General features: G+C 43.7%; 1 protein-coding gene across 1 annotated transcript; it reads right to left on the bottom strand.

Annotated features, from left to right (window-relative positions):
• Positions 1–6,556: 6,556 nt before the first annotated feature.
• On the bottom strand, positions 6,557–10,586 carry LOC135514265 (LIM domain transcription factor LMO4-B-like). The gene is made up of 5 exons (XM_064937623.1): positions 10,228–10,586; positions 8,768–9,003; positions 7,951–8,047; positions 7,497–7,656; positions 6,557–7,358 (listed from the first exon to the last, which is right to left on the bottom strand). The coding sequence occupies exons 2-4, from the start codon at positions 8,983–8,985 to the stop codon at positions 7,504–7,506; spliced, it is 468 nt and encodes a 155-aa protein (XP_064793695.1). The 5' UTR covers positions 8,986–9,003; positions 10,228–10,586; the 3' UTR covers positions 6,557–7,358; positions 7,497–7,503.
• Positions 10,587–11,494: the final 908 nt, after the last annotated feature.

Genomic DNA, 11,494 nt, shown 5'->3' on the forward strand with positions numbered 1-11,494 from the left:
CCAATGTGAGTATGCTGTTCATTGACTACAGCTCGGCCAGCCTTCAACACCATAGTGCCCTCCAAGCTCATCACTAAGTTAAGGACTCTGGGACTGAACACCTTCCACTGCAACTGGATCCTGGACTTCCTGACGGGCCGCCACCAGGTGGTGAGGGTAGGCACATCCGCCATGCTGACCCTCAACACGGGGGGCCCATCAGGGGTGCGTGCTTAGTCCCCTCCTGTACTCCCTGTTTCCCCGCAACTGTGTGGCTGCGCATGACTCCAACACTATCATTAAGTTTGCCAACCACAGGACGGTAGTAGGCCTGAACACTAACAATGATGAGACAGCCTTAAAGGAGGAGGTCAGGAAACAGAGGGCTGACTACAGGTCTGTAGTGGAACAGGTCGAGAGCTTCAAGTTCCTTGGTGTCCACATCACTAAGGGTCGATCATGGTCCACACACACACCAACACAGTCATATAGAGGGCCTGCCTCCTCCCCCTCAGGAGGCCCGGCATGGGCCCTCAGATCCTCAAAAAGTTCTACAGCTACACCATTGAGAGCATCTTGACTGGCTGCAGCACCGCTTGGTATGGCAACTGCTTGGCATCCGACTGCAAGGCGCTACAGAGTGTGATGCGTACAACACAATACATCACTGGGGACTAGCTCCCTGCCATCCAGGACCTCTTTACCAGGCGGTGTCAGAGGAAGGCCCTAAAAATTGTCAAAGACTCCAACCAAGTCATAGACAGTTCTCTCTGCTACAGCGCAGCAAGCGGTACAGATGCACCAAGTCTGGAACCAGCAGGACCCTGATCAGCTCTTACCCCCAAGCCATAAGACTGCTAAATAGTTAGTTAAGTAGTTAACCAAATAGCTACCCAGACTACTATCTGCATTGACCATTTTTGAAACCTTTTATTATCTGTCGCTTCATTCCTAGTTGTATCTACCTCAATTACCTAGTACCTCTGCACATCGATTTGGTACTGGTACTCCGTGTATATAGCCAGGTTATCGGTACTCATTGTGTATTTATTGTTATTTTTATTATTACATGCTTTACTTTTCTATTATTTCTCTACTTTCTTTCTCTCCGCATGGTTGGGAAGCGCCCCGAAGTAAGCATTTCACTGTTAGTCGACACCTGTTGTTTGCGAAGCATCTGACAAGTAAAACGGGATTTGATTTGATTTCATTGGCACTGGAAAAACAAAAACTTGAAGGTAGTGAATGCAAGGCCGAGGGAGTCACAATAGCTGGAGCTCAACCCAACCACACCACCATAATACATTTTTGTATTCAAAACTCTGACAGAACTTCATACACTCAGTTCCTTGGGGATAAAAATAGACTGACAAGAGAGAATGATATACGATCTCAGTCATTCATCTAAATTGGACAAATGTCCTTTAATGAAGCCCACATGTCGGAGCTGTGAAAGACCTCCCCAACAGGACTGAAGGGAGAGGAAGCCAGCGCTGTGTGAAAGAGAGAGAACTAGGGAAAGAGAGAAGGAGAGGGTGTTGCATCTGCTGCTCATTAACAGAGTGCTAATGAACGCACGTGTGTTCCACCTGGTTCCAGTGAGAGGGGGTCGGAACACACACTAACTAAACCTGCCGACGAGGGCTTTCACAACACTTCTTCTGAGCAATAATGAAACTGTCTCAAGATGGAGAGACTGGTGCTGTGGAGTTGGATGAAGATGCCTGTAGAAGCTGATCTATGGTCATTTTTGCATTTCTCCTCCCACTGGTTAAAGTCAGGATTAGGGGAGGGTAATCTAATCCTAGATCTGTCTACAGAACCTGAGGAACAGCCTCAGATTGGGCTTGGTAAGAGCTTCTGGAGTTTAGCAGTGGGGGACAGGAAGACACAGGTGTCAGTTAATAAGGTCGACACTATGCTGTGTGGGGTTGGTCTGTAGATGTAGACTCCTTCACTACTAGATGATCAGCATCCCACATTGAGTTCCATTTACAAACAGGTCACAGCCCATTTTAGAGCAGCATCTGTCCCCTGCCTCTCAGGTGAGAATAATGTTAGCCCCCCTGGGGGTCTCCAGTCTGTCTTGTTTTGTATCGATACAACACTCTGTAGGCTTACCCTAACATGGGCCACACCTGGGATAATCAACACCACACCAGACTGTCTGGCGTTTCAACCATTAAAATCTGAATAGGATTAGAAATAGTGTGTACAGGGTGTTGTGTGGTACTGTATGTCAAAGAACTTGTATGTTCTGCTCCCTCCATCCAACCCCCCCGACCTCCTCCCTCCACCGTCCTCTGCCTCTGTCAACCATGCCCCAGCACACCATTTCTCAACCATGTCAAACAATGACAGGCCATGGTAATGGCAGCTGAACGCATGCTTGCTCTTCATTTTATCGAATTGGCAGCATTACGCTTCGCTCAGAATCTTAAGTGGTTGATAATTTAATATGCAAATGACTCTAGTCAGTCTGTATGCATTTGAATGAAAAGCCTGTTTCCAAGGGAGGAGGTTGCAGGTTGTGGGGATGTAGAGGAGAGAGAGTCCGGATAGACAGGAGAGCAGGGTGAACTTGAATCATGATCTAAATGTGACAGAGAGTTGGGGATACAAGATATCATGGGCATTTTTTCAAAGGGACATACTAGATATACCAAGTTGTCCCAGAGGGTAGCTAGATTGACCTAGGCACTCTAATTTTAACATCTGAACCTTACAGTAGAGAGCATGGTAGTTACTGAGCAGAACATGCAGCTATGTTTAGCTTCTGCTCTTCGAGTCAAACAGAAGCCATGGGGTGGGGTCTGGGGGCATTTGAGAGGGGCCGGTGTCACTGTGAGACCCTGAGAGGGGGCAAACATAAACATCAGCCTGCACACACACACACACACACACACACACACACACACACACACACACACACACACACACACACACACACACACACACACACACACACACACACACACACACCTTATTAAATGTACACACATATATACAAATCCTCTATCTACAGACCTTGGCAAAACATTTGCTTGTACATCCGCTCTGTTGTAGACGTGTGATGGGAGTAAGGTGAGTGTGTTATTGGGGGGGTGGGGGGTGGATTGCAGGCGGTGTTAAGTCAAGCAGGAACTCTCAATGTTGCTAATTTATTTACAAATTTAATTAGATGGATAGAGCCCTCACAGATATAAGAAAGAGAGGAGAGATGTTGCCTGCGTTACAGCACTTTAATTATGGTACCAGGCTCCTGATCCCTGTGCGCTGCTGTCTGGGGAACCAGTTAATTAAAATCCTCATTATTTTACTTTTAATTAGTTCCCCCCTCTTTTGTTTCCTTTCACCATATGGCCGTGTTCCGTGGTCAAATTAACGTAATTGAGCTAATAAAGCCGATCAGTTTAATTATTCAAAGCATTCTGATTGGCCAGGGAATGTTCTCTTCTCTCTCTCTCTTTCTCTTTCTCTCTCCCTTTCTCTCTCTCCCTGTCTCTCCTCTCTTCCTACCCCTCTGACATTCCTGTATGAGGCTCATAGTTGTAAAGTTGTTTTCTTTGTCTTAAGCCTGTTCTCTACCCACCTTGTTCAAGACGGTGAGTTATTGCTGAGGAAATTATTGTTTTCGAAAACATGTTTCTGTTGAATTCATGCCTCAATTCAGGAACATAATACCTTTATAGGCCTAATAGTAATAATTTCTGCAGAAGTCAACATCTTTCCAGGGGACACTAAGTGCAATGCACATTCTCTTGATGTTGAGATACTTATCACTAGTTATCTAGTGTTGAAGGAGGAACGCATAAATAGTTTTAGCAGACAGGACAGTTTTATGGATTCTTAGCATAGTTACAATTCCTTAGGCGACAGTATCAAATAGATAGACCTAAATGTAAAAAAAAAGAAGAAAAAAAAGTAATAAATGTATTTTACTGGAAACCTGTTGCCATGAATATTATGTACAGGTAACTGCCAAAATAAAGGAAACACCAACATAGTGTCGTAATAGGGCGTTCGGCCACCATGACCAAGAATAGTTTCAAAGCACCTTGCAATAGATTCTACTAGTGTCTGGAACTCTATTGGAGGGATGTGACACCATTCTTCCATGAGAAATTCTATAATTTAGAGTTTTGTTGATGGTGGTGGAAAACACCATCTCAGGCACCTCTCCAGAATCTCCCATAAGTGTTCAATTGGCTTGAGATCTGGTGACTGAGACGGTCATGGTATATGGCCCTCAAACACAACTCTGGACCTCGAAGCCAGTTCCAGTGCTTTTTTTAATTGTTCCCCTCTAATCAGGAACTGACTTCGACCTGGGACACACCAAGTGGGTGTGATACATTATCAGGTAGAACAGAAAACCAGCAGGTTCCGGACCTTATAGGGTAAGAGTTGAATAACCCTGGAATATCGTTTACATCGTTTTCATGCTCATCAAACCATTCAATGACCACTCGTGCCCTGTGGATGGGGGCATTGTCATCCTATCGGGGCATAGCCATGGTAACCAAAATAATGCCATGCCCAGCATTTTTACACATGACCCTAAGCATGATGGGATGTTAATTGCTTAATTAACTCAGGAACCACACTTGTGTGAAAGCACCTGCTTTCAATATACTTTGTATCCCTCATTTACTCAAGTGTTTCCATTATTTTGGCAGTTACCTGTATGTTTGTGTCGGCGAACACATAGACATAACCTCAGCTTGCATGCCTGTCTATCAACACAGACCCCCTTTCAGTACAGTCTCTGGCTCTGTTCCTGACAGTGACCACATGCACATACCTCTCTAACATACTGTACACTCGCTGGAACAGTTCTAACATCACACTGCTTGAGCCCAGAGGATTTCAATGAAGGGCTGTCTGTCTCTCTTAATTCCAGTTTATTGTCAGATTGCTCCAAACCCTCTCGTTGGCTTCTCAAACGATCGTGAGACGGAGATGATCTCCCTGCCAGTCCTGCTGGCACAGAGACAATGGATCATCATCATAACACAGAGACACAGAGACTTCACATTGGATTTGTATCAGAGTGGCTGGTCAGAAGGACACCACTCAGACTCTCTCTTCCTCGAAAAAAGAAATACTGTCTCATTTCTGTCTCTTCACACAATGTGAAGCGTAGAAGCTAAGGCAATTACACTCATTTGCATGTGTTAATATGATTAATTAGTGACTATAAACACTTTCTTATGACAGAAACTACATAGTGAGTCATACACCTGCAAAGTCTCTAATAAAAGACAACGCCTCATGGCAGAGAGGCTTTTTATGAGGCCTGCTAATTGGCATCTGAAAATGCTGGGCTAATTAGAGATATGTAGATGAGGCCTGATTGGTTTGAATGCAAAGTGTAACTTGTGGTGCGGTGGATTCAGATTCTGCAGAGGTTTTATTTTCTCACTATATAGATATGAAGATAATTGTAATTGTGATAATTTGCATACGTTAATGAATTTGCGTGATGCTTTTCAATCAAACGTGGAATAAATAATTGATGCAGGATCAGCCCCTACCATGACAAGTGGGACTTCTGAAATAGCTAACCACATTAAGGTGTCATTTCTATGGCTGCCATGCTCCTAGCAAAGGTGTGAAAGTACAGAGCTCATTTAAAGCATAGCAGATGCTATCGACTGCTTCACTGTAAGCTTGAGATTTCTTAAAGCCTTAAAGGAAAACTCCACCCAAAAACTCACTTTTGTTGTTCGTTTCATTAGTCCATTGTTGACATAGTGCCAACATGTTATGTTTGTCAGCACTGAAGCTTTCAAGATATGTAACTTTCAAAATACAGAAATCATCCCAAAACGCAGCATCATATGATGCTAAATGCATCATATTTGGATGATTTCTGTATTTTGAAAGTCACACATCTTGAAAACTTGACAAGCAAAACACTTTGGGACTATGTCAACAATGAACTAATGAAACAAATACCAAAATATCGTTTTGCTGTGGAACTTTCCTTTAATTCCTCAAGTCTACAAACCTATGTCTGACTATATATGCTAAATGCACATATTCATGTACAGTTTTACTTTACAAGGAAGTTCAAGCAACTTAACTAATGCAGAGCCAAACAGAGAACAAAGACCAGCAAAGGGGGATTGGAAAAGCTTTGGCTTGTGTCTTTTAATTGCAAAATGGTAAACAGTAAAAGTATCAGATTGTTGTCATGTTTTTTTTCTACATGCTGGCTGGATGCAAAGGAGCCCCTCCCTTTAATTAGGCTGGCTCCCAGATGAGTCTTTATTAAAGTCAGCCACGGGATATGGCCAAAGTTCAGCCTCCCAGGAGCTGCAGCAGGCAGCAAGCACAGCAGCACAGATACACCACTCATGTTTAATTGCTTCTGTAAACGGTCAGGGCTCTAGCCCTCTAATTCCATTCCTCAGGGTAATCAGGCATGTTTTCACCATACAGGGCTGGAGGGAGCAATGCAGGAACAGTCGGGGAGGAAATGTAACACCAACCGGGTGGTAGCCTACCATATAATACCACGAGACTCATGTCATGTAACCAACCAACTGCACATAGACTTCAATTACTTCAGTTCACCTCGTTACAGTAAAATGTTTTAATAGCATTTTTTTTCTCCATTTGATAATGTCACATATTGAACAGGCATCCAAAATGAAATTGAATGCAACATTTATTAAGGAAATAGAACTCTACTGGGAAACACACAATAACATTATAAAAAAAGAATGTATATTTATCTTCTTCCTTCACTTCAGCCAGATTCATATGATGGTCTAAACATCACTGAGTAACAGATGACAGGCCATTGAGAGGGATTGTGAGCTCATCATCTAAGTGATGGGATATCCCTGACAATAATAACCACAGCAATGCCACTGTTAGTGATAGCGTTTTAGTTATGTCCATGAGAAAGCTTATTTTTGTCTACTTTAATCTTACTATAGATCCTAGACAGGGTCCAGACTATTACCTTACTCATTGCAGGATTTGTCCAAAAGCACCAAAGTTCTGGATATGCACACAGTTGGGTGTCCTTTACATACAACACGTAGCCTCAGTCCTGAAATAGTTGATGTGGTCCATATTGTCTTTGATGGACAGACCAGCACTGCACCACACACACGACTCACCGCCACTGTGTATCTGTACACTCTCTCAAGCATGGATATACACAACACATCTGAAATAGATACTGCAAGCAAAAAGAACCTCCTGGTCAAAGAGACAGGGTGGTGGTTGGTGATGAGGGTCCACAACAACAGTATCGGGAGCAGGGTAAGCAGGGATGGACGGTCCTCTGGTGACAAGGGAAGCATGAAGGGGAGGATAAAGGGGATGAAGGCACAGCGCACCGCTCTAGGCACTCAGCACACCTACAGACAAGAGCAGGAGGGAATAGAACGTCAGTTATTAGACATACAGCATGTCTGTAGGTCTCCTTTCATGATGGTAGTGTGTGTGAAATATGTATGAAAGTGTGAAAGGCCTCATGGTCCTGGTCCCTCTTTCACCTTCTGGTCAGGCAACACAGGGCTGCTCTGCAGTGGGGGGCAGGTGGCTGCTGAGCAGTGCACCCCCTGGCCGGTCGTGCTCACAGAAGATGGTGCCGTTGACATAGTGGAAGCGGTCGCCTGGCACCAGTCGGTTTCTACAGGTGGCACATGTGAAACACTAGGGACAAACGACACACACAGGAGTTAGAATCCTCATCCCAAATGTGCCACTCAAGTCCAGGCCTAATCTCTCGTGAACAGACTACGCAAGATTTTAGTTCTGGGTTAACCAAGGTTAGTCCATGCCTAACTAGCGTCAAAAGCAAATGCTAACTCTAACATCAGGTACAAGTTCACTTTAGGTCAGTGTATAACACTTATTTCAATGGGTTTCACACAAACAACTGTTACACATTCACTGATGACGACATACACTAACAACAGTGAGACCTTAACTGCCAGGGGGTCTTACCTTGAGATGATACACATTGCCCTGTGCCCTCATCACCATCTCATTAGCCGGGATGGACTGGCCACAGGTGCTGCATGCCCCACTGTGTCCGAACAACCTGCAGACACAAAGCAGAGCCAGATCAGTCTCAGTGCCCTAGCCTGGGAGATAAAGTCTACATCCTTCCTTTCCTGTTATGTCCTCTCCCCAGAGCCAGATCAGTCTCAGGGCCCTAGCCTGGGAGATAAAGTCTACATCCTTCCCTTCCTGTTATGTCCTCTCCCCAGAGCCAGATCAGTCTCAGTGCCCTAGCCTGGGAGATAAAGTCTACATCCTCCCCTTCCTGTTATGTCCTCTCCCCAGAGCCAGATCAGTCTCAGGGCCCTAGCCTGGGAGATAAAGTCTACATCCTCCCCTTCCTGTTATGTCCTCTCCCCAGAGCCAGATCAGTCTCAGGGCCCTAGCCTGGGAGATAAAGTCTACATCCTCCCCTTCCTGTTATGTCCTCTCCCCAGAGCCAGATCAGTCTCAGGGCCCTAGCCTGGGAGATAAAGTCTACATCCTCCCCTTCCTGTTATGTCCTCTCCCCAGAGCCAGATCAGTCTCAGGGCCCTAGCCTGGGAGATAAAGTCTACATCCTCCCCTTCCTGTTATGTCCTCTCCCCAGAGCCAGATCAGTCTCAGGGCCCTAGCCTGGGAGATAAAGTCTACATCCTCCCCTTCCTGTTATGTCCTCTCCCCAGAGCCAGATCAGTCTCAGGGCCCTAGCCTGGGAGATAAAGTCTACATCCTCCCCTTCCTGTTATGTCCTCTCCCCAGAGCCCAATTTGGACCTCACCTGATATAGTCGCTCCTACACAGGATCATGCCTCCTTTACTGTAGCAGGTGGTGCCAATGTCACCCAGGTGTGCGTGGCAGCAGGAGCAATTGAGGCAGCGTGTGTGCCAGTAGCGCTCCATGGAGAAGAGCAGGAAGCGGTCAGCGATCTTTCCCCCGCATCCAGCACACGACCTGGGGGGTGACGCCACACCACTGCCCACCTGACTGTTCACCATGCTGGGCCCTCAGGAGCTCTTGTTAAATAAAAACAATGTTGACACTTCAGCTACATGGGAAAGGTACTGTAGCATGCCGTTACAATGACCTCATTGACAACGTCTCCCTCATCCACTATGGTTTTGATTTTGTCTATGGTTTTGTTAACAACTTCATTACACTGTTCATCCGCAGGTGTCTAAGACAGGGCTTGAAGTGTTCAAAACAAACAAGTGTACAGCCACACAACAACCAATATGATGCATAGCCTAATGCCTCACTCAACCTATCAAAAACTGATCTGAGAGCAGTGAGCCCCAAAACAACTACTACTGGAAGGGGGCAGGTTATCCAAAGTCCTAACAGGTGACCACTATCGCAAGCATGCATGGGCAACATGAATAATTTTAACTAAGTACAGTGTTTAGTCAACATGCTCATGTTTCACTACTGTACACCTTCAGACAAAGGAATAACCCACATCCTTACTATCAGTATGTTCGCTAGTTCAAGAACATGTAGGGATCTTTTACAGGACATGCCAGGTAAGCTGTAAATGTAGGTTTTAATGATGATGCCCATATTAGTTGTCGGGTGCAGTTTTTTAAAATTCCAAATACCAAGCAATACCAAGGTATACCTAGAAAGTGTTCATTTGCCTCCGTCACAACTCCCCAAAAACATTGGAGGTCCACAAATAATCTGTTCACTGATTGAACAAAATAGGTTAAATTATACTAAAAACAATAATATAACATTTATAACACGTTTTATGACAATCCACGAAAATAACACCCATTTTAAAGGTGTCACAATTAAAAAAATAATTCAGTGTGATAATGTAGTCTAAGCATCCAGGTTTCTGCAAATAAAAATTCAAGTTTAGTTTATTCAAGTTGGATGAAATATTTGGGGAAAACAACTGTAATTTATATTCCACAAGACAAGGGAGCATTATATATTCATACAGAACACTTTCCTATGAGTAAGGTCCTGGTTCCCGAATAGTATAATTTTTTTATAGAGGAAATCATACAGTGAAACACAGAAGAGTGCGAATGATGCCCTTGCATGAAAACAGAATAGCAGTCTTAAAACAGGAGGCTCTTGGTTGAACTTCGAACCAGCATGCAACAGAGAATCAAGATGCGGTAAAGATAGCCTGTATGTAATACAAATTCATATGAACATTACGGTTAGCTCTGTTTTGGTCATGAAAAATAGGCTAATTTGCACACCACGGCGAACAGAGAGATGCTCACCTTGATGTGCGTTCCAGATAATTCAGACGTGAAGAAGTTCAGTTGTAAAAAAAATATAATAATACAAATAAATCCAATGGATGACAGCGGATAGTCTTTCAACAATAGCTAATCCAGACTGTGACTATCTAGCGCGTCTCTGATATCCATATCAAGCAAATAAGGCGAAACATTTGCGAAACTGGTTATTTAACACGAATTGAAGCAATGTCAAAAAGGAAAAAGCGCACGTTGTCAAATATACAATTTGATACAATGTAACTAAACTGGTTTTAAAGAGGTGGCATAAACCATGTTTTTTTCATCAATTAGATTTATCATCCGACTCAACTGTGACTAGCGTCTTTGACAGCTACACTATTTACTGAATTGCACAAGCGGGTAGGCTATTTAATTCGCTTTATGGTGACGTTTTGAACATGCAGAGTGCGCAGCCAGTCAGCTGTCAGGGGTGGGGTTTCTGTCAAAATGATGTATGTGTTTGTAGCTGCCCATTGTACATTCCTATTCTCATTAGATTGAACTAAACTATAACTGTTTTCAAATATGACAATCCTTTCCACAATTAATATGTGCAATTAAAACGCACATGCTGTCATGGACCACTTCCACTTCCATGCATGATTTAGTCTATTCAGAATCATACAGATTAGATATTTAATAGACATTTGCATTTACTGTTAATTAAGAAAAGTTAGGGGAGGATGTGGCAATACATTTATTTGAATATAGACTAAAATGGTTTAGGCTAAATTATGTATACCATAAATGAAGAATTGGGGGTTGGGGGTGAACAATAATGCCTGGAAAATATAATTTTTTCCAAATAAGACTGAATCTTAGTATTATAAGGGTAGTACACAGTGGTTAAATTGAGCTGGAGCCAGGCTCCTGCACATTGGGTCTAAGGGAGAGCCCTAGTCGTAACCCTAACCCTAGCTTCATGTCCACATCCCGGCTCAACCCTAACCCTAGCCATAACCCGAACCGTGACCATAAACATAACCTAGGGGCAGTGTTACAGCTGTTTCAGTTAACTTTTGTCTCGAGTTCTATTCAGAACAAAAATGTGCATTTATGAATTTAAGTATATTTCTGCACTGCTTCCTAAGTGCCAGTAGAGGACAGTGTTCTCTTGTGCTGTAGGCCTACTGTCTCCTCATCACTGGGCACTGAACAACTAGAACTTCATATATAAAAAAGTTTGGACCCGCCTACTCATTCTAGGGGTTTTCTTTATTTTTACTATTTTCTACATTGTAGAGTA

The sequence above is a fragment of the Oncorhynchus masou genome, chromosome 25, assembly GCF_036934945.1.
Source record: "Oncorhynchus masou masou isolate Uvic2021 chromosome 25, UVic_Omas_1.1, whole genome shotgun sequence".
NCBI classification, from domain to species: domain Eukaryota; kingdom Metazoa; phylum Chordata; class Actinopteri; order Salmoniformes; family Salmonidae; genus Oncorhynchus; species Oncorhynchus masou.